This window comes from Chenopodium album, chromosome 3, assembly GCF_948465745.1.
Source record: "Chenopodium album chromosome 3, dcCheAlbu1.1, whole genome shotgun sequence".
Lineage (NCBI taxonomy): Eukaryota > Viridiplantae > Streptophyta > Magnoliopsida > Caryophyllales > Amaranthaceae > Chenopodium > Chenopodium album.
Genome location: NC_137836.1, coordinates 25,498,322 through 25,526,074, shown reverse-complemented (window position 1 = coordinate 25,526,074; position 27,753 = coordinate 25,498,322). Strand labels below are relative to the sequence as shown.

General features: G+C 33.9%; 1 protein-coding gene across 3 annotated transcripts; it reads left to right on the top strand.

The window, feature by feature from the left end:
• The first annotated feature begins 107 nt into the window (after positions 1-107).
• Positions 108-27,438, top strand: LOC145623909 (ycf3-interacting protein 1, chloroplastic-like). 3 transcript variants are annotated; one of them, XR_014110297.1, is made up of 7 exons: positions 108-497; positions 587-631; positions 23,589-23,702; positions 24,706-24,786; positions 26,638-26,805; positions 26,904-26,971; positions 27,237-27,438. XR_014110297.1 is itself a non-coding variant. In XM_081676822.1 (7 exons), the coding sequence occupies exons 1-6, from the start codon at positions 177-179 to the stop codon at positions 26,910-26,912; spliced, it is 738 nt and encodes a 245-aa protein (XP_081532948.1). In that variant the 5' UTR covers positions 109-176; the 3' UTR covers positions 26,913-26,953; positions 27,237-27,438. The 3 variants fall into 3 exon arrangements, 2 of the variants coding, with proteins under 2 accessions (XP_081532947.1, XP_081532948.1); XM_081676822.1 differs by having other exon boundaries at positions 109-497; positions 26,904-26,953; XM_081676821.1 differs by lacking the exon at positions 26,904-26,971.
• Positions 27,439-27,753: the final 315 nt, after the last annotated feature.

Here is a 27,753-nt window from a genome sequence, read left to right as displayed (position 1 = left end):
CATTAATGACCGCATAATGATATTTTAAGAATTCAGCCACAACAATCCACATGACCACGTATGACATAATGCAATGTTTCAAGTTCACCTACTAAAATAAAATTTTTAAGAAAAAAACATTAATTTGAACCTCCTTACCAAAAAAACAAACTTCACTAGATAAGCTTAGAGAGAGAATGGGAACCCAACAGTTACAACTGCCACTACCATCATCATCATCTTCAACTTGTTCAACTAGACTTTCTTCCATTTTATCTCACCACTATAATTGCCGTAGCACCACCACTTCACTCCTTTTCAACCGCAGCAGCACCACCAACACCATTCTCTCTCTTTCCCTCAACCATGTCAACCACCGTCGTTCAATTCAGCACGGCCGTGTTGGTATGGATGACTCGACTATTCCGGCTACCTCTACCGCTTTTGAGGATGACGAAGACGATGTAGAACCCGAACCTACTCCTGAGAATCTCGAATACATTAGCCGAATTAAAAGAGTAATTCTATCTTCTCTGTTTGTAGTATGTCTTATTGTTTGATTTTATTGTATTATGAATTTTGATTTTATTGGATCATTCTTGTTTAGGTTTTGGAGCTTCTCAGGAAAAACAGGGACATGCTTTTTGGAGAGGTACCTAATTTTTAATTTTGCTTAATTTCTTACAATTGGTGATGCACCCACTCTTGGAATTTCTTACAATTCTTTGTAAAAAGAAGATAAACCCGCATTTTAAGTGCATAAAATCCTGTATTTTTAGTGAAATTAAGTTGATTGATATCACAGGATCTAGGAAGTATATGGAATTTGGGGAAAAAAAGTTAGTGTTCCAACAAGGCTTTATTTGATTTGGGGGGGTTCCATCAAGGTTTATTTGATTTGGTATAACCGTGTTTGTTGGATATGGTTTTACATGGATTTAAAACACAATAGTTTTTCTTTGTTTGATTCCTTACTAGAAAAGTTACTCTATAAAGAAAGTAAAATTCAAAGTGGAGGGGAGAGGACGGACGGGAGGAGAGGAAAAAGGAAGGTTAAGAGTAGGGAGTTAAATGTGGCTTTATTGGGTTAGTGAGGCTTAAAATTTGTTAAACCCAATTTATTTGTTCTTTAGGCCGCTAATTGATCTTGCATGTTGAATTATTGGATGCAAATTGTGGAAGCTATTAGAAAACGATAATCATGCACAAATTGTTCGTGAACAATTCCCCTGGTCTTCCACTTCTGTGTTATGGGGGTGTGTGTAACTTCTGCTGTTGTTGCAGCCTGGTGGATTTGTCAAGGAGAGAGAAATAAAATGGGGTTTTAAGTCTCTGAATTTATTTTCAATATGGCTAATTGGCTGAATAAGGCAGATGAAGGGGTGGTCATAGACTGAAATGCGGTGTTTGCCATTGTCTTCATGGAGTTTGTATAGGGAGATGAATTTGAAGTGACACACCTTAAACCTTTTGTTTTAGAAGCCAAATATCAGATCTTATACTTGGAACATATATTTTTGAAGCAAATTAATTAAGTGTGATTAATAAGAATAATCAACACGATTGAAGGAAAGAAAATTTGACAACGATATTGTGGGACTTCCTTTGCTTGACATGAAGAATAGGGGTAATGACTAATGCGCTAGCGATAAATTGATGTGACAAATTACAATACTAAAAAATTTCAGATCATATCACTAAAAAATACAGAACATTTCTCTTGAGTTAAATGAATACAGTGGTCACAGGGATGGTTAAGACTTCAAACAAAGTTGATTAATGCATATCTTTGGATATATATATTATTCATAAGACACTCATACTGTTACTGAGTAACGTAGCACTACTTTAAGACCAAATTTGTCTAAAAAATATAAAAATAAAGTATTATATACGAAGTATGAATTTTTTTTTCTATTCGAGATCAAGATATATATATTTCACCCACGTAGCATCATACTGTCTAATCATCAATATGCTTGTATTGTTTATCAATCTAGTCCTATTGAAAATAAAGCCCGATAATTAGGGAATGTTTATATTCAATTTGGATTTTGAGGAATGAGATTGCTTTTCAACAAAGATACAGGACTGCTGCTGTTTTGGTGAGGGAAGTCCATTTTAGAGTTGCTTGTCGTTGTAATGAGAGTCAAAGGAATTTTCTTATTGTAGGATGATGTATTAGGCTTGTTTGTTTGTTTGGTTGCTAGCAGTTTCTAGTTTTTGGTGTTTCAGTTTTGCTCTTGGTGATTAATAATTTTTTTTTAATTGCCAAAAAAAATTGGGATTGAGGAGGGGGAATTTTGGAATAATAGGGTTAGGAAGGTAATAAATGGGTGAAAATGGTTATCTTGGAAATGGAGTTTGTTAGCTCACCCATCATACCAAACAATATGTAATGGAAACAACTGATTTCATTTTTGCTTTTGAAAGTACCATCGCATTCTAACTGTATTTGTTAGGCCTTACTAAAATTCACTAATTTTTTCTCTCTATGCCGTGAATACCATAAGCAATCTTATTCACTTTTTTTTTTTAATCAACTGGCACAAATCGCCTCTGAAGAAAACTAACACACCAAAGGAGAAAGCAAACAAGCCTCTAGTTACAGCAAAGCTCTACCAAATAATCTCTCTGAACATCAGAGCACCTACTAGCTACCTTAAAAGTTAATATCATGGAATAACACAGAACAGTCCTGCATTTCTGGTTAAAAATGAGATCATTTTTTTGAAGCCAAACTGCATAAATGCACCCTGCAAAGAACATCAGAAAAAGCTTATGCTTGATAGTACTTTTTTTGCCACATTTGATGGCCCAATCAAGCTCCCTGGTAAAAGAATCAAATCTTTTATGAAAATTCAGAGTCTGCAACACCAGACTCCAAACCTGGAAGGAATAATTACACTGCAAAAATAAATGCTCAACTGATTCATTTCCACTGTTATGCAACTTGCAAATTATAGAGGGGACCTTAAATTCCAGGAAAACAGTCTAATCTTCCCCATATAGTCAACCAGGTTATAAACAAGCTCCTCGGAGTTGCTTGATTATTACAAAGAACTTTTCTCCAAGGCACCTTAGGCTGAGTACCATTAAGATGTTGATACATTTTCTGAATAGAAAATGATCCATTTTTAAGATATCCATCCCAACCACCAGTATCAAGAATAAGATTTGCACCATCAAAATGAGATCATTTCTTTGAAGCCAAATTGCATAAATGCACATCAAAATATTTCCCTCAAAGCCCATGACATATATTTATTGAACAGTAAAGAGCAAGACAATCCCTGCGTTTCATATAATATGCATCCACCGTGCACTAAAGCTTGTCTTTCTTACAATAAATAACCCAAACTAACTTACTCACAACAACTTTAATCCACAATTCCATATATTTGATGTTCCACTTATTAAGATTAATTCATACTACACACTTAGCCAGCCACGTCACCACTTGTTGCCTCCTCCCCCCCACCCTCGCCGGCCATTCATGCCCCGAAACCCTTTCTCCATCATCGAAAAAATCTATAAAAAAAACCTTCTCCCTCAGTGTAAAATGGTGTAAAACGGTCGGCAGGCCATCCCCAACCTCACACCCAAGGTGCTAGGGTTTCAAGGGTGGGGGAGGGTCGACCGGCGGGTTTTATAGGGAGTAACTAGTTTGTAGGGTTTTTCGGGGAGCGGAGGGAGGTTTTTCAGGGGAGGGGAGAACTGCGCAGGGCAGCAAGGGGCGGGGGAATTTGGCGAAGGACGACAAATGGTGGGGGAGGTGTGTCGAGTGGTTTGGTGGATGGGTGGTGGACGGAAAAGGTGGAAAGTGAAGGAATTAGGTGGTTGTGTGGTGGTTGGACAGGTGGGATTTATTCCCTTTGTTTTAAAAACAAACAACACAGAAAAAGTAAGGTATTTTCATTCCATTCTTTTCCTTTCCCTTTGTTTATTCCATTCGTTTATCCCGTGCGAACAAACGACCCCTTAATATTCATATCTGATCAATCGATAATCACAATTGCAACTGTAGAAGCGTAGCTGTTTTCATGATGATTTGATTCAATCCCCTTCTTAATTATGTGTCTTCTAGCAGATCTACACCCTATGGTTTGGGGGTTACTAAATGCCACAATAGAATTACTTATGTTGCGGTATTGAATGACGCATCTGACCTTACTTGTTTTTTTGGTAAATTTGTTATTTATTTAAGCCCATAAATTTACTAATTTTCGTTGTAAAAAAAAAAAAAATTACTAATTTTTTTAATCAATAAATTTTACTAATTAAATTAAGTGTATTTTGTTATTTTTAATAATTATTAAAAGTTAATTAGTATAAATTAAACGGTTTGCTTAAAAAAAATTTAAATGGTACCCGGTCGCATGCTACATGCGACTATACCGCGGTGTAGTCGCATATAGCATGCAACTATACCGCGGTGTAGTCGCATATAGCATGCGACTATACCGCGCTATAGTCGCATGTAATACGCGACTACACCGCGGTATAGTCGCATGCTATACGCGACTACACCGCGGTATAGTCGCATGCTATACGCGACTACACCGCGGTATAGTCGCATGCTATACGCGACTACACCACGGTATAGTCGCATGTAACATGCGACTATACCGTGGTGTAGTCGCATATAGCATGCGACCGATGCGACCGGGTACAACGGAAATTAAAAAAAAAGTCCGACATATACTTGACTCGACGGCGTCGAAGGTTTGTCGTCCCCACCAAGTGCCTCCGATATGAACGCAGACAATCGTCGACTCATTTTATTGGACGGAAAGTACAATGTTAGTGGTCAACCGTTGTGGGATTGATCAAGTTTGTTGTTAAGGTGGAGTCGTGGTGGTGGACAGTCAAGGTGGGTGGTGGTATGGGTGGTGGAGCTGATAGTCAATGTGGAGCTAAGGCTTGAGTATGGTCAAGGTACAAAGTTAGTAGTTAGTAATGGTTGGATTGTTATGTTATTTTCAAAATAATAAGGGGCATAAAAGTCTTTTAATACTATAGCTTGAGTAATTTCATTGTGGCAAATATCAGTTCACTATGGTTTTTACTCTGTTGTTGGGATATACTCCCTTCGTTTTTAAATACTAGCTCCATTTCTAATTTTTGCCCCATTCATTTGTCCTACTTTGACTAATGTTTGTGATTTATACGTAAGAAAAAATATAGTTTTGTGGGTACTTGTTGGAATCGTTTAATGAATACATTATTAATTTTTAATTGTTAGATTTTATACTTATTGATAACTAAAGATATTATTGATAAAAAATTAACAAGATGTAAATAAGCTTACTAATTACTTATTAGATCACTTTATGTGAGCAAACTATATGACAACGAATAAGTATATTCATGTCCGAATAGTTCACATATATAATTGTATTTTGGTTAAGCGATATTTGCTATAATGTAACTAGACCCATCAATGGCCACAATATCAATAAATCAACTACATGAATCAAGCATAAGTGTATAGCATGGAAATAACTTATGAATGTGATCCAAATGTCTGTTTCTAATTGGACACTTTAGATTTTAGTAGGATTAATAATATGTTTTAATATATGAGTAAACCAAATTGAATACTTTATTAGAAAATACTTTAATAAAAACCACAGTATCCATGATATGTTTATGTCATACAAGCAGTGTGCTCATGAAATACTTCACGTGGTAACACCCTTAGCAAGGAAATTTACAATCATGGGGTTTGTGCTAGTGTACTCTAGGTACAATTGTTTACCCTCCCCTCCCTCTTTCACAATTCTAAACGTGACATCAATTGATCAATATGCTTTGATTTTGTCAAGCTATTATTATTGTGGCATACAATAATATTATTGTTGGCATAAAATAATGTTGTCACTCATAAATTTGAATTATCTTCAATACCATTCAAAGAAGTCTTGTATTTCAAACATTTTCAAAGTTTTTTTGAGATACCCTTTTGTGACAACCTAAGAGTGATTGGATGGCGATCTGGATGAATTTGTATCTCTAACACAAAAGAGGCATCTCCAAGATCTTTCATCCCAAAACGATTTGATATAAATCTCTTGGTTTCGTTCATGAAGCATATATCGTTGCCGACAAGCAATATGTCGCATATAAAACCAAGAAAATATGCTTACTTCCATTAACCTTATGGCACATACAATCATCTGACTTATTCGAGTCCGTAGGGATAAGACAAGTCTTACGCCTTATCACATTGCCATTTGAATTCCTTTTGTTCTTAGAAATCCATTTACAAACTAATGGGTTTCACACCTTTAAGCAATGAAACAAGGTCCTACATAATCGTTCATCTTGGACTTAATCTCCTCATTAATGGCATCAATCCACTCTTGAGAAGTAGGGCTTTTAATATCTTAGCAAGCGGTGATTGGGTCATCATCTAACATTTTGTTATCTAGCTCTTGTTCTTAAAGTAGTGCAATAATTTCTTCATTAATTTCATTGTTATCCTCACACTTTTAGAGTAAAACAATAGTTATCTGAAATTGTACTTCTTTCTCTAGTGGATCTTCTAATGGCGCTTATTCTTGAATCCGTTGAGTTTACTCATTAGGAATTTCATGTTGAATCTGAAGAGAAATCATTATATTTTTTGGATTTGTTTATTCAATCGTGTTAGGAATGGAAGTCTGATCATGGTTGATAGCATCCAAAGGTAGAGAAATGTGTTTTGCTTCAAAGATGAACTCCTTAACCTTATCTTCCCTTTCAAACTTAATATTTAAAAACTCTAGCATTTCCCATTTCAAAAGTTAATCTAGATGTGGATTATAAATTTATACCCCTTAGACTGTTAGGGTACCTAATAAATTAACAACTAATAGTTATAGAGTCCAGTTTCTCTTCATCTTGCCTATAAGATTTATAAGATTTGAACACATCTAATGCTTTAAATCTTTCATCGATTAGATGTAGGGAGCCATAACTAGAATAACCGTCTATGACCATTATAAAGTATTGTTGACCATCATAGAATGGACCACAAATGTCCGTTTGTATTAGTTTTAATACATTTGAAGCTTGTCCGACTCCTAATTTCTTTTTATTTGTTTCCTTTTAATGTAATTAATGCATACATCAAAATCTGAATAGCCAAGGGAACTAAGAATTCCATTTGACACAAGTCTCTGAATTCATGGTTTAGAAACATGCCACAAACGTTTGTGCCAAAGTGATGGGGAGTTTTCATTTGCTATTTTTTTCTTTTAGTACCACAAATACTAGCATGCAAAGTTTAATTAGATGAAGCAATAATATCTAATAAATATAACTTATCATATCCAAATAACCAACTTTGAATATGAAATAAACTAACTTTATTGTTTTCAAAAGAACAAAGGTAACCATATTTGTCCAATGTAGAGAGAAAAATAAAATTATGTGTAAAAGACGGTACAATAAGTCTCTTTTAAATCCAAATAATATTCAATTGTTAATGATAATTAAAAGTGCCTTTAGCTTCAACTTCAATTATCTTGCCATCACCAACATAGATTTATCTTTCACCATCACGTGCTTTTCGAGGGAACCCTGCATGGAAACACTCATGTAAGTAGTTAGCTATGGAATCTAGCCACAAAGTATGTTCAAGCACCAATGTTAAATTAACCTTAAATTCGACTAAAAGAAAGAAACATACCCTTTTTCGCACGCTAAGCATGGTACTTGGTGGATTGTATCTTTTGTGAGTCATACCACCACTGTAGAAGCATCCGGATGCGTTAGTTGCAGCCTTATTTTTTCTGTGATTATGAAACAACATCCTTACCCTTCTTTCTTCTCTTGTTATCCTGTAAGGAATATGTCCGGTGAACACATTTTGTTTCTTCTTACTTTAAATTGTCTTCCTCTTGAACACAATGAGAAATGACCTCATTTAGAGTCCACCCGCTATTCCTTTTGACAATTATAATTGACCTTAATCTGTTTAAAGAGAGATCAAAACCAAATGCACGAGCAAGTCATCAGACAACTCTAACTAAAGTGCCTTTAATTTTGAAGCAAATGAGACATTTCCATAATATACTCACGTATGTTCCCCGTTCTTTTATACTTTTAGGAAACAAGACTATTCAAAAGAGAACTTCGCCTTTCATTTTTCGCAAAATGCTTTTCAAGTTCAATAACAAACAATTTGGCATCATCTTATTTGGACATAGTGCCCCTAAACGATTCTGGAATTGCACATGTCATGGTCATAAGACTCATGCAATTTGAGTGTTCCTACTTCTCTACATTACTCTTTTCAATAAAGGAACTAGAATTTGTAAGAGTTACAAACGCCTAAGTGCCTAACCCGTTGAGCATGGGGTAGATCCATGCAACCAAGAATGATCATAACGTCTTCTTTCCAACTACTTCCTCCGTTACGTATTATGTGCAACAAAGTTGCTTGCACAAACTCGTAGAAGAAATTTGTTAAGTGGAGATTAGTCGATGAGAGAGAAAAGAAGCCCATGTGATTGAGGAATTGAAATGCATGTGGGACCGTTTTTTTTGGAGCAAAAAACTGAACAGATTTTACAAAAAGGGAGGGAACTTTAAATTTTCAGAAGTTTTAAAATTTTCACGCATATTGGAAATTTTGGCTCCAACAGCCATATTAAGTTACAAAAGGTAAGGCAGATTATGAATAGAGCACTACATTAAAGGCGATTCTCTCTCTCTCTCTCTTCATAAATTACAACCACCATAAATAGTCTACCAAATTAGCATTAAATACAATCAGTTTACATAATACAAAATTAGCAAAATAATCATGATTTAGTGGATGGTTAAAGTAGCATCATTTGAAGGGTCGAAGCTTCAGCACGTTCTCTAAAAAAAAAAGTCTAAAAAAATGGAAGATGAAGTTTTGATCAGTTTTTTTTTTTTTTTGTTTGGATCAATAATTGATGGAAGAAGAAGAATTAGAACATGATGATAACAACGCAGATGCACAAAATGGGGCACAAATCAGTTGTAGAAAACATCTTACATTGAATGGAAAAAGAAGAATTGTTGATGACATTTGATCAACATTACAAGATAAAACTTTACCGAGAGGTGCACAAACCAAATTAGCAGTCAAGCATGGTGTTGATAGAAGCACAATTAACAAAATTTTTGCAGATGTAATGAAACAAAAACAGAAGAGTGTTGATAGATGTCAGAACCAAAAAATTGGGGAAAACTAGTCCTAAACTAAGAGAGTAGTTTGATGAATGGTTGCTATCAATTCCACTGAGGCTAAGAACAACCGAAAGAAAATTTAAAGTAAGAAGAAACAAAATGTGTTAACAATTCATAGACTGAAAAAAGAGGGAAACTCAGAGTGCACACTAGCACCAACTATCCAGCTCTTAGTGATAACCACAAGGTGGCAAGGCTACAATGGGTACACCTACTGAAGATGCAACGTTTGTGGACATGCATCATGTCATCCACAATGATGAAAAAGTGGTTCTATTTGAGCCCCAAAAGTTCTACTTGTTACGTAAAGAAGATCCATACATATATCAACAATATAAAAGGTTTAAGATAAAGGTCATGTTTAGGATTTCAACAATCCAAAAGGTTTAGGATTAAGGTTTAGAATTAAGTGGTTCTATTTGAGCCCAGAAACAAGAAAATTCTACTTGTTACTTAAAGAGGAAGATCCATACAGATTTCAACAATCCAAAAGGTTTAGGATTAAGGTCATATTTACGGAAGCCATTGGAAGCCCAATTCGTGACAGAAATGGTGTTGTCATTGACGGAAAGTATGGGATTTTCCCATTTGTGATCAAGAAACTAACTAAGAAATCAAGCAAGAATAAGCAAGTAGAGACTCTTGTCACAAAAGCTATTCAAAATGTCAACAAGGATGCGCAATCAGGAAATGCTCCTCAACAAAGTCATACCAACCATCATTGCAAAGTGGCCCTCATGCATGGCAAAAAATATTTTCATACAATCACAAAATCCCCCAAGATGAGGAGTTTTAGGCAGCAACAACACAACAAGGGTTCAACATCACAATGGTATACCAACCCCCTCAATCCCCTTATCTTAATGTTTTAGATTTGGGGCTTTTCAACTCAATTCAGTCCATTTAATATGAACATTTTCCAAACAATGTGGATGAGTTAATTGAGAAAGTTGAAAAATCATTCAATACATTTGATTCTATTGCAAACAAACAGATACATTTGAGTATCATTGTAAAGTTGTATGATTGAAATTCTGAAGAAAGGTGGTGGTCACAATTACATATTGTAGCATACGAAGAAAAGAGTATTAGACAGACAAGGGATTCTCTGGAAGTGCCATATGAATTGGTTTAATCTGTGTGAAGTACCTAGTTCAGGCCTTCACACCAACAATAACTAGTCAATGGATATGGAAGTTGATGCTGATTAGGTGCAAGGTTGTGTATGTTTGGTGCACATAAAGTTTTTTGATTTAGGGCCTACAATCAGATTGACACTCATAACCATATGTAAAAGACTCAAACACAATTGTGGTTATGTGTAACTATAGACTAGTTTTTTTTTTTTATTATTATTTTTTTTTTAAAAGTTTGATTTGTGTGTGAATGTAATCATGTAACTCTTGCAGTTAGAATAGGTCCCTTTTGTAAGGCAACTATGGTGTATCACTTGAAAAGAATGAATTAATGAATGAAAAACTTTTGAGTTGCTAATGTTATAGCATTGTGTGTTTGAAATTGATGTTCAAAAAATACATTTGTGAACAATTCCATGAGAAGGATTACATCATAGCCTAAAACACACATAAAGTCATTATTCACCTATCACTAAACCCTTCAAATAACTAGGGACTCAAAACACAACCAACAGGAAACCAACAAGCCAAAGGTTAGGGAACCAAAATAGGTTAGGCAATCAATAAGAAGAGGCAACCAACATAAGTAAGGTAACCAATAACAGCCAACAAACAACAATAGGGTGCCAACAACAACAGCAACAACAATAAACCAACAAGATAGAGGTTAGGCAACCAAAACATGTTAGGCAATCAACAACAAGAGGCAAACAACAACATGCAACCAAAAACACACAACTAATGACAGCAGGAAACCATCAACATATAACAAGCAACCAACCTAAACAATAGTAGCCAAGATCTGCAATAGATATAAATAGAAGCAATAATGAATATGTGATGCTTAGTCTTAATTAGAATAAACTTCAAACATAACCTCACAGACTAAACTACAATCAGTCACCAAAGAACTCCAACAGGACATATCAAATTGGCCAAAAAATAGAACTTTTTAAATATATGACTTCTATACTTTTTCATAATCATTACATAATGTGATGCTTAGTGTTAATTAGAATGAAAATTAGACATAGTGATGAATACAATGCTATGACATGAACTCCAACTTATGACATGAACTCCAACTTATGACATAAACTGTTGAAAATTAGCCACAGTAGTTTAGGATCAATTCATAACAACTCCAACTTATGACATGAACTTTTGGATACAATTTAGGTTTGACTATTGCAAATATGTAATCAAATATGACATGAACTTTTGAAAACTAGCCACATTAGTTTAGGGTCGATTCATAACAACTCCAACTTATGACATGAACTTTTGGATACAATTTAGGTTTGGGTGATTGCAAATATGTAATCAAACAAAAAAGGGATATGCAATCAAATATGTAATCTAACAGAAAAGGGAAATGCGATCAAATATGCAATCAAAACAGAAACTAGATACATCGTACTATAACTTGACAAAAAGAGTGGGCAGATTAATTGAAAGCAAGATTATAGATTACAGTTACCAAATAACTCCAACAGAGACCAATTACAGTAACCAAACACTACACAGTAAGTTATAAGAAAGATTAAGGTTTAGAAATTTTTACACTGCACAATAAGTTAGAAGGATGAAATTTGTGGTCAAGATCCTTTAAAAATTCAAGGTAAGCAGGATCGAATTTGTCCTCCTCAACGGTGGAGCCGACTTCCTCCGAATTTTTATCTTTTTTTTTTCACCCACCTTTGAAGTAATCCTGGAAATTTTCACCTCTTTTCCTTTTAATCTCTTCATTACTCCACAAGAAATCCCTCTTCATTTTCTTAGCCTTAGGTTTTGGCTTAGGCAAAGTCTTCATCCAAGCACGGTATTCAGCATCAGTTACAAGATCAACACCATATTCTTCGTCCTCAATTGATTTTAGGACCGTACCAAGAGCTAAGAAGGTGCACAATGATTAAGGTTAATAAGTTGTGTTATAATTTAATTAAATTTGATTTAAAATTGTGATTGTATTTACTGAGAGTAAAATGAAGGTAGAAATGTCATTTCAATCAAAAAAACTTACCACAAAAGGAAATTTTTACTTTGTTGTGCATAATGTGTAACATCCGTTTTTGGTAATTGTTGCACATAATGCGCAACGGAGGAAGTATTATAGTTTGTCAAAACATAAAGTTGAAAAATTCCATACAAAAAAGTTAATTTCCTAAATGTTGAAACAATAATATAATAACAACCAAAACATAAAGTTCAAAATTTCCAAAATGAAACTTTGAAACTTTAACCAAAGCTTTATGTGTTTATCTTACTATAGATTTATTGTAACCGAGTAAGCCTGTTTTCATTAACTTCCAAATTATAGAAAGCTTCTCTCTTATTTGCATCCTCGAACAAAGTATTAGCATAACATCAAAAATGACTATGCTTTGTTAAATAATGATTATTAGTCATACGTCTAACAATTTGTATAGCTTATGAGATGGTAGAAGAGATATTAGATATACTACTTTTACTCATGAGTTTGATGTGAGAATAATTTGCAATATAAGAGAGAGGATTAAAGGGAGAATCTTAAAATAAAATAGTAAAAGGTTATTTCTTGTAAGGCGTACATTAATATTGATTTGTCACCTCTCTTTTTTTAGTTTGTAATACTCTATAAAAGTTGTTATAATTTTTCATTAAAAAACAGTAAGTATGAATATTAACAAAATATAATATCTTTAATTCTCTATATCAATCTCTATTATGTTATTAAATAAAGTAGGTGCTGCAGCTTTGCTTATTTCATATATACATACATTTATATGTCTCCTACATCTCCGATCCTTATACCCATTATACTTTCACTGCCTCCTACAAATTTGGTATCAGGAATAATCATATCATGGCTTCCACTACATCAACACCCTTTTTCTCTTATTCCCAGCCAACTCTTCCTATCTTAGATGGAGAAAATTATGATTATCAGAGTAGTCAAATGCAAACATTCTTTATATCCCAAGATTTATGGGAACTCGTGGAAGGAGGCTATGAAGACCTCCCAGATAATTCTAACGAAGGACAACAAAAACTACACAAGGAAAACAAGAAAAAAGATGCACTTGCATTATGATATATTCACGCAGCCGTGAGTAAAACTATATTTCCCCGCTTATTTAGATTGAAAAAATCCAAAGAAGCTTGGGATACACTAAAATAAGGATTTCTAGGAAATAAAAAAGTTATTGCGGTCAGATTACAAAATCTATGGATAGATTTTGATAACCTGGAAATGCAAAAGACAAAAATTTCCTAGTTTATTTTTCACGAGTCACAGAGATAGTTAACCAAATAAGAAGTCTCGGTGATACGTTAGAAGAAAAAAGAGTTGTTCGAAAAGTATTTAGAAGATGACATTGTCAACTCTCACAACGCGTGAGTTAATGGGATCTTTGGAATCACATGAGCAAAAATTGAAAAGAAATGCAAATACCGATCAGCTTTTAAATCAAGCATTTCAATCCCAAGTTAACATATCAAACAAACAATATCAAGGAGAGTCAGAGAAAAGTGGTGGAAATCATAGAGGACACCAATATGGTAGAGGGCATGGTACCCAAAATTTTAGCGGTGCAGAGGATGAGGTCGTGATCAATATCAAAATTATCAACAAAGGTCAAATAATTCTTATCGTATTTGTGGTAAGTCTAACCATTAATCATCTGAATGTTATTTTAGATGTAAGAGATGTCGTAATTCAAATCATTCTTACAAGGATTGTTGCCATCCAAATGGAAACAATACAAATGAATCGAATTTCACTGCAAATGCTGAAGGTGAACAATTATTTCTTATGTGCATGGATGCACAAAATTAGTATGACAATTTATGGTTTTTGAATAGTGGTTGTAATAATCACATGACAGGAAATAAGGACATGTTCATAAGTTAGATATGGGTGTAGCAAACCAAGTCACCTTAGGTGATGGAAAAAAGGCAAACTTCAAAGGAAGAGGAGTCATTGCTGTTAATAGCAAATCAAATGACACAAAATACATACATGATGTTATTTATGTGTCTAATTTGACACATAATCTCCTTAAGTGTAAGGCAACTTTTTCAACGAGGATATTCAGCAAATTGCGACAATGAGGAATGCATTGTTACAGACAAAAAATATGGTACTATATTAGCAAAAGTATGAATGATAATAAAGTTTTTCCACTTCATATGCCATAGAATAAGCTGGCATTGCAAGCAAGTGTTATGGATTAATCTTATCTATGGCACTTACGATATGGGCACTTGAACCACAAAGGATTACAACTATTGAAACAAAAAGAGATGATTGTGGGATTACTTCACATTGATAGAAATATTCAAGTTTGTGAAGGATGTATATATGGAAAAAAGAATCGTCTTCCATTCACAAGGAATTCACGGAGAGATAAAGCTTCTCTTAAATTAATTGCTGCAGATATATTTGACCCCACAAGAAATCCTTCTCTACACAATATGAGGTATTTTCAATTATTTGTCGATATGTGGATATATTTTATCGATCAAAAGTCAAATGTTTTTAGTGTATTTCTCCAATTTAAAGCCTTAGTTGAAAGAGAAAGTGGATTTATGATAAAGACTTTGAGAACCGATAGTGGGGGTGAATTTATATATAACCCTTTTATGGAGCATTGTAGAAATGAAGGAATAGAAAGGCAATTGACGGTCTCAAGAACACCTCAGCGAAAGAGAAAGAATCGCACAATTGTAGAAATGGCAAGAAGCATGATAGAAGAAAAGGCTCTTCTTAAAACATTATGGGCTGAAGCTGTAAATACAGCTACTTACATATTCAACTGTTCATCAACTTAAGCAGTTTGTAACAAGACTCCCTATGAAGCTTGGAATGGTAGAAAACCGGTTGCTGGTGACTTAAAAGTTTTTGGATGTATTGCATATGCCTTGAATAAAGATCAAGGTAAAGATAAGTTCGATCCAAAAGGGATAAAGTATCTTTTTGTGGGATACAATGATGAATCAAAAGACTATCGTCTCTTAAACCCACAAGCTAAGATGCTAATAGTCTCCGGAGACGTTATATTTGAAGAATCAGCAAAATGGAGATAGGATGATAGTTCCGTTCATCATCCTGTTCAAGAAGAAGCTATAACTTCTCGTAGCCCAGCTCCAACAACAATAAATGATGTAACAAACAATCCGTAGAGATCTCCTAATAATGTGTCAAATGCACAAGCATAGGAAACCTCATCTTCTCAGGAAGAATTAGAAAGAGGCCTTCTTATTTGGATGATTATGAGTGCTACTTATCTAAAGCAAATGACATGGAAACATTCGCTTTATGTGCAAGTGAGCCTTCTAGCTACAAAGAAGCATCAATTAATGATGTTTGGATAAAAGTAATGGATGAAGAAATTGCTATGATTGAGAAAAACAAGACATGGGAGTTTATTGATTACCCTGATGGTAAAGAAATTATGGGTCTAAAATGGGTTTATAAAACTAACCTAGATCAAGACAGAAATATTCAGAAACACAAAGCAAGGCTTGTTGTCAAAGGATATGCTAAAAAACCTGGAGTTGATTTTAGTGAGACATTTGCTCCAGTAGCTCGTATTGAAACCATTGTTAGCTATAGCTGCACAAAAAGGTGTGTTAGAAGAATTGTATGTGGAGCAACCACAAGGTTTTGAAATTCAAGGGCAAGAAGATAATGTTTATCGTTTGCATAAAGTGCTCTATGGGCTTAAGCAAGCGTCAAAAGCTCGGAATAACAAAAATGACAAATATTCAATGAACAGTGGATTTTAGTCCAAGTGAACCATCACTCTGCATTAAAGAAAACAACGATGGGCATTTTCTCATTGTTTGTCGTTATGTTGATGATCTTATCTACATTTGAAATGATACGAAACTCATTAACGAGTTCAAAGAGTATATGATGCAAGAATTTGAAATGACAGACTTAGGACTCATGAAATACTTTCTTGGAATTCAAGTAACACAAACCAAGGGAGAAATTTTCTTTAATCAAGAAAAATATACAGTGGATCTCCTAAAGAAATTTCATATGGAAAATTGCAAACATGTGAATACTCTTATGGCATTGAATGAAAAATTAAGTTAAGATGATGGAGCAAGTAAGATTGATGCTAATGTATACAGAAGTTTGGTAGGTTCTTTACTATACTTAAGTCATACAAGACCTAGCTCATTGAATATGGTGTCAAGATTTATGAATAATCCTAGTAAACTACATTTTACTGCCACAAAAAAGATATTACGTTATCTTCAAGGCACTAAGAAAATAGGCTTAAGATAAGAAAATGATAATTTGATTGGATATACAGATAGTGATTAGGTTGGTTCTGTAGATAATCATAAGAGTACATCAGCTTACATATTCTGTTTAGGTACTAAAATAATTTCATGGAATTCAAGGAAACAACAAATTGTAGCATTGTCTTCATATGTTAGCCACTAAGTAGCATGTGAAGTAGATTGGTTAAGAAGAATTTTAAAGATTTGAATATTATTCAAGAAAGTCCAACAACAATATTTTGCGATAATATGTCAGCAATAGCAATGCCAAAGTATCCAGTGTTCCACGCTAGAAGCAAACACATTGAGATTCGACATCATTTTAAACGTACATGACTTAGTCAGTGAAAGAGAAATAAAGCTTGAGTATATCAATATTGTTGATCAAGATCAAGCTGTACATATGCTTACTAAAGCAATAACTTCAGAAAAGTTTGAGAAGTTCAAGACGATATTAGACATTGCAAATTAAGAGGGGGGAATTTGTGAGAAAAATTTGCAATATAAGAGGGAGGATTAAAGGAACATCTAAAAATAAGTAAAATGTGATTTCTTTTAAGTCGTACATTAACATAAATTTGTCACCTCTCTTCTTTTAGTTTGTAATACTCTGTAAAAGTTGTGATAATTTTTCATTTAAAAACAGTAAGAATGAATAATAACAAAATATAATATCTTTAGTTCTCTATATCAATTTCTATTATTTTATTAAATAAAGTAGGTGCTGTAGCTCTGCTTATTTCATATGTACATATATTTATATATCTCCTACATTTTCGATCCTTATACCCATTATACTTCTGCTCTTTTCAACAATTGATACATTTTGACATTTTCCCAATTCCCATGTATGCTTGAGTTGGACACTTTTATTTCTTATTATAGGTTGTTTTGGACTTTTTAAAAAGCAATTAGATGCTTAATTGGTCACTTGTGAACTATTTTTTGCTTGTTCCACAAAATTTTCTACGAAATTATCTTTATCCCATAAAGCATCTGTAAATTGGTTACTTATATGACTGTCATTAGCACCAATAATTTTTTCCTCACTTTTTTTGATTTTCCACGATAAGGTTTTCAATGGGATCTATTGTGAAAACGTATACATTTTCTCTCTGAATAATTTTATCCAATGGTGTTCAAGAGTAAAGGTGTGTCCTTTTCGAAACCTTTTGAATTCAAGTTGTTCCTACAAAACTGTGATATTTTTTATCCGTTTGAATAGTATTATCCCATCCTACTCATGTAGCAACTTTTTTTTATTAAAAAATAAATTATTTGGAAGTATCAAATACACACCTTGATTTTTAATTTGTCACCATTCATTCGATGCATCAATTTCCCCTCTTTTTGGATCCTACCCTAAACTAATTTCCGAATCTTTCAACTTTTTTCATAAACGATATATTTCCTCATTGTTTCATATATATGTGTTTGCAACTTCTTGGATAACTAAATTTACGTCCAATTCTTTTCTATACTTCCATTTGAATGTCTTTCCATTTAAAAAATTTTGTCTTACCGTTGTCCCTAATGAATTCCAAACAAACTTCACATAAGATGCAACTATTCTCGTCTCTCCACTTAAAAACCTCTTTATTTCATTCTCTGAAGCTATCTAACAATAAAACAAATTAAAAATCAAGTTATGTAAAAAAAAAAAAAAATGAAAAAAAAAAAATCAAGTACCACATGAAAATAACAATATAGTTTTTGAAAGAATTTAAATGGTTGCCTTTCTCATTATTAACATGAGATTATATACAAAGTATAGGAGCATAATTAGCCTAGAATTAATGAAACTAATTAGCTAACAATATGGACAAAATATGCACAATATAAACTACTTAACAAACTAGGAGATATATACAAATATAGAATACATGTATCATATATTCTAACACACCCCGTAATTGAAACGGGTGGTTTACGAACTCTAAGACAGTCTTGAAAATCTTCAAATAAAATATGAGATATGCCTTTCGTAAATATATTAACGATCTAATAACGGGAAAGAAAATGTACCACTCATACTTCGTTTTTAGTGACTTTTTCCTGACAAAGTGAATGTCCATTTCAATGTGCTTGTTATGCTGATGTTGTACCGGATTCCCTAATAAATAAATGCCACTCGCATTGTCACAATAAACCAGAGTAGCTATATAAATACGACAATAAAGTTCAAGCAATAAATTTTGGATCAACAAGAATAAAAACAACATTAGCTACTCCTCGATATTGGACAAAGTTAGTTATGTTTTGGACGACTAAGAGATCAATTTGTCACCTAGAAAAACACAGTAACCAGAAGTAGAATGTCTAGTATCCGGGATTCCTCCCTAATCAAGAGATAAGTAAGCTTGTTGAGAGAAGATTTATTCAAGTGTAGACCATGAGACAATGTGTCTTGCAAATAGCGCAATATACGCTTTTAAGCACTTATATGCTCGTCTTGGGATCATGCATGTGAAGCCAGACGTGTTGAACTGCATAAGAGATGCCAGGTCTAATAAAAGTTAGATATTGTAAAGCACCAGCAAGATGGCTTCTGGGCACTAAGTTTTGGTTTGGAGTCAATAGGAGTAGGATAAGAACTGCAGTTAGCTTCGAGGCTCTATGATCTTTATGGCATACTGTTTCTGTTATAAGAACATACCATTAGCGTCGCGCGACATAACAATTTTAAAAGGAAGCTTAGAAGACCGAGATCCTTGTTAGGGAGCTCGACACCTAAAGAGCCATATATGCTTTCTTAATCGACCAGATGATGTTGTAAGAATAATATCATCAACATACAACATAATATATACGTATCCGAGCCCTGATTGTAAATGAATAGTGAGTTATAGATAAACTGTGAGAAAAACCTATACTAGCTACTAAATCTGCAAAACGCCGATACCAGGAGCCTTTTTAAGGCCATAGAGAGATTTCTTTGGTAAACACATGATCGAGGCAACTTTTGTCGCGGAAACTTATGAGCTGATGCGTATAAGTCTAGTTGAGATAACCATTATGAAAGCATTCTTGACATTGAACTGATAAATGGGCCTAAGACTTAGAAAGAGCAATACTAAGAACAGTATGAATAGTGGCTGGTTTGACAACCAGACTAAAGGTCTCATCACAATCAACACCCTGCTATGTGTTTTTCCATAACCTATAAGACTGGCTTTATGCCTCTCAAAAAACACCATCAAATATCTTTTTATGTCAAAAAATCCACATAGACTAGAAGAGAGCAACCATGACTCAAAAAGTTTGAAGGATGGTTACCTGTCACAAACCACTCTATTCCTGCCTCATCTTCAAGTCCACACATGACCAGGAAAAGTTGTAGTAACATCCATTTCTAACTAAAACCCAAGCAAAAGAGATCCTCTACTTTCACTTTATGTAAAATAACCTTTAATGGTGTACTTGCTAGCTAAATTAATGCCTTAGTACACCTAATCAACTTAATACTAACTTGAATTTTAATCTAACACGCGATTGCTATCTAAATTATCTAAACTTACTAAATAAATTTTATAAATTACTTGTAAAACCAAATAAAAGTTAATTACAGGAAAATAACAAAACAAAACAAAATCAATTCACAATTTGAAGCTTATGTTGTTTATCCACTTGTTACATTAATAATTTTTTTATTTTTATTTTTATTTATTTTTTATTTTTTTAAAAAAATAAAATACTGAAAAGATAAACATATTTTACATGGTGAGCTCATGTTGTGAGAATCTCTACATTGTGGAAACCAAAAGGCTTTCCTTTCTAAATTGATCTTAAAGCAACTGTATATTGCACCATGTTGCTTATATGCTTAATTTGTGGCTAACTCGTAATTTGTGGGTGATTGTGTAAATCTAATTACTAACCAATCCATGAATATTGATGATGTATATCACTGTATCCTAATTACTTCTTCAATCAAGTTTTTAGAAAACCCACAATCTTGAAATAAAGATCCAATTTTGAAGAGTTTCTTGAAGATTGAACACAAACGAACGGATATGACTTGAAATTTGACCAACTCTTGGAACGAATTGTAAAACAAACTCTATCTTCTTAACAACTTCCCTAACGACCTTAGGAAGTTTATCTACTTTAAATAAGAGAAATTATAGTCTATTCATTGTATAAAAATACGGCCGATACGTCGCGATTCGGCCGGTATGTACCATATTTCAAGCCTACCGCTGCGAGTTTGCCGCTTTGACACAGTGTTTTTAAAAACATCGAGATTTTAGCCGATTCAACTGATACAAAGTAAATTTCGCGCGCATTGATCGATTTTATTTCACAACTCGTTAATCTCCAATGAATTTCTTGCTTTGTAAAGAATGAAAGGAGAAAAAAATTGATAAAACAATGAAGAAACCTCCATTAGAATCAAAAGAGTTCTTTTCTGAACTTGAATAGGAGAAAGAAAAAAAATCTGACTTCTTTTATTTTAAAAAATTCATAAGTGGGGGTAGGTGGGGATAGTGGGGCAGGTTATTTTTTTTAAAAAAAAAAACTAAATGTCCCCACGTGGATGTACTTGAGCCAAGTTTTTAACTTTACTTTTTTTTTTTTTTTTTTTTTTTTTTTTTTTTTTTTTTTTTTTTTTGTTGTTGTTGTTGTTGAATAGGTATTTAACTTTACTTTGTACAACTGTGTTCTTTTAATTTATTTTTAGTGAAATTCGTCTGTTATTTAGGCTAAAAAGTTTAAACAATATTCATTAATTATAAAATATAAATATAAAATAAAATAAAATCCTAAAATATAATTTTTAGTTTAAATAAATTTTAAACAAAATTCTGCCGCTACAACCGCAAGCTAGCCCGCAACTAACGCATCAATTCAGTTACCGTGATACCGTGACCGTTTCCGCGATTGCGACCGATACCACATTTTTATTCTATGACTCTATCCTAAGAGTTAAAAATAAGAAAAATCCTTTATAATGAAAGGTAACAACTTGTAAACAAAATTCTTGAAGAAACTAACATTAAAACATAAATGAGGGACTATACTTGGCGTTGCCGGCAATGACACACGCCACTAGGAGCATGGTTTGAAAATGTGATTTTGGACACGGTTTCGGTTGCGATCGCGATAACGGTAACGTGTCGCGGTAACGGAATTGATGCGGTGATCGCGGATGTGGAGACTGGATTTTAGTTTTATAATTTTATATGTTTTATCAATATTACAAGTCATAAATTTTAAAAATGAATTTTTTAATCATTTTCTAATATTAAAAATTAGTATTATTTTAATTATTTTCAATTATTAATTCAATCCCTCTAAAATAAATTGTCTTTTACTGTACATAATAGATAACACATAAATAAAGACTAAAAGAAAACTAACTTGTTAATTTATTGGAGTAGTCAAAAAGTCAAAAACAAAAAGTAATGGTATATAAAATGACACTTGTCCAATACCCACTTTCCAAACCTCACCTATTTGACAGCTCACTCCCGCTCTCTCTCTCCTCTTTATATTTCCTTTTCTCGCTGTTTTTCAATGGAACGAAATTATACGATTTTTTGGGTAAGTCATAGTTATATAGGTGTATCGGCCGATTTGGTCCAAAATGCGGTGTATTTTCATAACCCGCATCAAATTGCTAAATATCGGTTCGATAAAATGGAAAACCGCTACAACTCGCCCGATACGTTATGATACTACCACATTTTTGAACCCTGACTAGGAGTGACACACGCCAGCCAAGACGTGGCTGGGTTCACGCGGTGGTAGGGAGTCGACGGTGGAGTATATCTTGGCGCGTGAATATCCTCGCCAGTAGTTAAGTGTGTAATTTTTGCTTCCTTTCAAGATATCTTCTTTCCACGTTAAGCAAGCTAACCAATTATGGTCTTTCCCTCCAATATCAAACCCAATTGGACATAAAATCAATGTATTTGGCTCTTCAAAAGAATTTTTCTCTTGATTCACATCAATTGATTTTCCCATCTATACCAATTTTTACCACTACCAACCCACCAATTAGAGCAACAACCACCATGCAGACCTACCTAAAATCACTACATAAGCCTCGAAACCACCAAAAAACTACTTTGAAATCAATGAATCAAATGCCTAAGCTCTGAAATCCTAGCCTCACCACCAAAACGACAACCTAAGTTGCAAAACCACTAACCAAACCGCCACTTATGCCATTAAAGCACTACCCAATCCCACAATTTTGCATTTCTTCTCTATAACGATTTCCTTGGATTTTGGGTGAAGTATAACCTGGCTGACAAGAAAGCTTTGGAGGTGATTGCATGGTGGTTTTGGGTGTCAAGTGGTAGTTGCCAATGGCTGGGTGCTTAAGGTAGGCCAGTGTCTTTAAAAAAAAAAAAGGTTAGGCCGGTTGAGCTAATGAAGGAGTGTGGCCTGTGGGTAGTTAGAGTGGTGGTAAAAATTGTTCAATATGGATTTTAACTAGGGGTATATTAGTGAATTTTATGATTAAGGTAAGGTTAAATGTAGTGAGGGCACCAGATTTAATAAACAGTACTGAAGGGTCACCTTAAAAAGTAAAACTTTTTGGCCTCCATCATATATAATGTCCCAAACCCCCAAAGTTGATTACTAAGTTAGTCCCTAAAATCTGTGAAATAAGTCGATAATCAGCAGCATGGTGATGTAATTGGTGGATGGTGATATGGTCATGTAAGTTTAAGCTTTTTATAGCATAGGAGGCAAGAATTTTGGAGATTATATTCCCAATTATTCACATTCCATTTTCTTGTTATCCTATATAATTTGTAATACTTTTATCTTTAGCATATACATTATGAATTAAGCAAAGTAAGAATATTTATGTATGCCATGATAATGTGTACTTGCGTGGAACTTATTGCTGCTGAATTGCGGATGTATTTCTTTTTAATGCCAATTTGTTGAAGCTATGTTAAGGCTATCATTCTTAACTTCATGACGTGAGTGGAATGCCTTAATCAGAGTTTACTTTGTCTAATTTTGTAGGTCAAGCTGACTATTATGATTGAGGACCCTAGAGAAGTTGAGAGGCGAAGGTTGATTGGAATTGATGATTCTGATGGACCAACAAGGGAGGATTTAGTTGCTGCTTTAGAAGAAGTGAGTGTATATCCTTCACCTATCTTGGTGTATTAGTGATTTCTCTGTACATGCCTATGTTGATTTATTCGAGAATTCTGAATTTGTCGTGTTTACTGATTATGACATTCAGGATGCCCTTCGTCGTTCTGTGTTAGATTGTTGATCTCAAACTATTTTTAACTATTAAAGCTATTAATATATCTTATCTTCTCATCTTCCTTAATTTTTTTTTACTTTGAAATTCATTTTCAAAATGCATGTACCATGAAGCCTCACTAATTTTTCTTGTGGGGCATGCAGATTTAATTTAATTATATTTTAGGGCAGGGGGGTGGGGGATGCATACACATAATTGGAATTATGAGTTATAGAGTTGGGGGGCCTTTGATGCTAGGGGTGGCCTGGTGAAGATGGTGGGTTGAAATGCATACACAACTGGGTTGATATAGATATGGATTAGGTAAGCCTTTGATGCATATGCATGTTCATCATATCAAACTCGGACACTATGTTCCATTTTTATTGACTGAGCCCTTGAGCAACTCTAATTCATTATGTGAAGAATGTACTTAAAAATACAAATTACAAATTTTCAATTTGTCAATTCATGCCTCTGTAGGTGCGAAATGTTATGTAAAAGTAACACCTGTGATGTGTCATTTCTGTGACCCAATATTTTTGTGAGTTTAGGATCAAGATATGGTACAAATTCATATTCAATAGGCTTGCTGTGATGTTGTTTAAGTATCCGATTGATCCAGCGAAAATTGACATGATAAAATAAATGGCAGACTGAAATGAATAACAGGTGCCCAAATTATTAGGAGAGAAATGAAAGTCTAGGAATGTTTGTACTTATTTTATTTTATTTTATTTTTTTTTTTTGTGTTCATCAAGATAATTTATTTGCTCTATATGTCAATAAAAGTTGAAATAAGATGTTTCCACACGATTAAGTTCTGTGTTAGCTGATGAATTTGGAACAAGAAGCAAAATTATTGTTTGAACCATATCTATTCAGGTAAATGATGGAAAAATTCCACGAGATCGTGTTGCCTTGCGTATGCTTGCAGAGGAGATGACTAGCTGGCCAAATTTGGAGGTATTGTCATATTTAACTCTAGATTTTATTTTTGTCCAACTATTTTCAATCTTCATTAGTTAAATTTAAAATTGCTGGTTTTAGATTAATGTTTTGCTCCATATGAGTTTGATATGTACTGTTTATCTATAGTTGTATTCTCACGTACAGAACTGTGCTGTTAGCTTTTTTATTATTTAGACAAGATTGGATGAGCTGCAATTTCATTTCTTCTCAAATCCGAATAATTAGTAGTCCCTCTGGAAGTGTTAATGTTGGCATGTTACGTAAAACCCTACACAGTGAATTAGGAAGCTAAAATTGAGGCATAGATGAAACGAAATAGTCCATGATAAAGGTCCATTATAATCTTCAATATATACTAACTCCGTTAAATATTAATTGCAACTTTGAAATTTTTTTATATCTCACAAATACCCCATGTTGCAACTAATATTTAACGGAGGCTGTACTTATTTAGAAGATGTACTTACGGTCAATTTTTTTTTTTTTTCCCCCATTAGCTGTACTTGAATATTAAGAAAGAAAATCCTTGAATATAATGATGTTTCCATGGCTGAATTTTGACCCTGTAATATTGGAGAATTATCTTGCTTAACATTAGAGAAAGATGGTCAAGGTATTAATAACCTGAATATGGTAAGCTGGATACTTTATAAAATTTGCTTAACCCTAGAGAATGATGATGGTCAAGCTACTTAAGAGAGATAGTTACTTCAGTTGAATAAACCAAAGCAAATGAGGGATCGTCTCATTTGTTCTAATCTCTATTTTCCTTACATTTTGTTCTTTGTTTCAAGTTTGAGATCACAACAAATAACTTCGATTGGCTTTTTTGCTCGCCAACAAAAAAAAAAAAAAAAAAAAAAAAAAAAAAAAAAAAAAACCCTTATCCTCTTTAGATTGCTCTCTTTATTTCAGATTGAAAATTAGTGGGGTCCTGTGCACTGATCTGCTATATCGCTTTTCTTTCTTATTAGCAATAAATCAGATCAATACATAGGTGCAACCTATTCTGTGTCCCCAACAGTATCACATTCATCTTGCCTCCAGCTTAAGGCTGGCATAGCTTATTTCAGCTTAATGCTGTCTTTAGGTGACATCCACCATTTTTGCTCACTTTCCTATGAAAAATTTATATCCTTGTGCAAGAACCGGATTTGATGAGCTGAGTTCTACATACTAACATTAGTAAAGTACATAATAGTTTAGCTTAAGTATGATAATGGGTCAAAAAAAAAAAAAAGTATGAAACTGGGTCATTGACAATCTATTTCAGCTGAGGGAGATCACAAATACCTATGCAGTGGCTGAGTGATATCAACTCTTGGAACTTCAAAGAATTGATAATCTCGTCTTTAATACTACTTGGAACTCTCCGTGAACTGATGTTTAGATTGAAAAGGTTTGATCCTTAACCTGATGCATCAAAGAACTTGCTGGAAAATTATATAGAATTAGGTTAACTGCACACCTACTTTAGAGACCTACCCAAATATTTGTAGCAAATATGATCGAGGGGGACCTATGATCAACTTGTCTGAAGTCCAAACCTTTTCTCTGTACGCAGCGCTTGGACGGGGTCTGTTGGTCATTAGAGATTGGAGCAAGAGGACTTCGTTAGATATTGGAGTACTTTGGCTCTGTATCTATCAATCTAGATCATAATGAGTCATTGACAGCTATGGCTTATGTTTTGTTTTTGGGTTTAACCAAACATGTTTAAGGAATTGAGAAAGGACCCCACTCACTCTTCTAAATCACGGTTTACATATGTTTCCTTGAATCAATTGGTCTTTTAATGGCATCAGCTTCTCATCAAGGTTCCTTGTCGGTCTTTTTTTATGATAGGCTGAACCTTCTAAGAAGACGACAAAGAACAAATCCCTGTACGCAAAAGCAACTGATACAGGTATTGATCCTGTAATCGCTGCAAAGAGGCTGAACATGGACTGGGATTCAGCAGCTGAGATTGCGACAGCTGAAAATTCTGATGATACTGATGTACCTCCAGTTGTAGTAAGTTTATGTTCTATCTTCATTGAGAACGCTTTAACCATTTTTTCATCTTTTGTCATTATTTGATGCCTGTATTTTTGAAATGGTTGGTTTTCTAGGGTAGCTGAGCTCCATGCAATGATATAGCTCTAGACCAAGAAAAAAAGCGGTGAGAATGTTGATCTGGGTAAATATAAAATGAAAGATTTTTTTACTGCTGATAGACTACTAGGACACTCATTTCACAGTTGTGAACGGGACGCCTAAAATTTGGTATAGAATAGGAAATATGTTGTTGAGCTATAATTCTCATCATCCACAAATCCCAGCTAATCAAGAATGCTTAAATCATCAAACAAATGCATTAATAGGTTTCTTCAGCATACTCAGATCGATGATATGCCATTTCAGCAGCTAACCGTGTCCTAACAAAATGGTTTATTGGATTTCAGGGATATGGAGCATTATACCTCGTCTCAGCCTTTCCGGTCATAATCGGAATTTCAGTTGTTTTGATATTATTTTACAACTCCCTTCAGTAGATATGTTCATGCCTTTCTCCATAAGAGTAAAAGTATTGTGATCCGTATAACCAGTTACAGGTTTACTGCTACCCATGGTATATATTGGAAAAGCTTTCAACTCTTCTGCTTACTACCTTCCTTTTCTAAAATTCTTATTATATTCATCTGTTAAAATTAATATTCTCTCTTTTGTTCATTCTACCACTTGCTTTTGATTGCTAAGAGCCTAAGATCATCCTCATTGAGTTATTGGTAATGGAGCGCCCCTAAATAGATGCCAACAATGTTTAAATATGTTTTACGCTGTGATTCTTGAGTCATGCTTAAATATTTAATATTCCCTCCGTGTTTTTTTAAGTGTTACACTTTGACCAAACACGCATGCCGAAACACGACGTTGACTATTAGAGCAACTACAATGGTTGGCTAATTTATTTAATAGCTT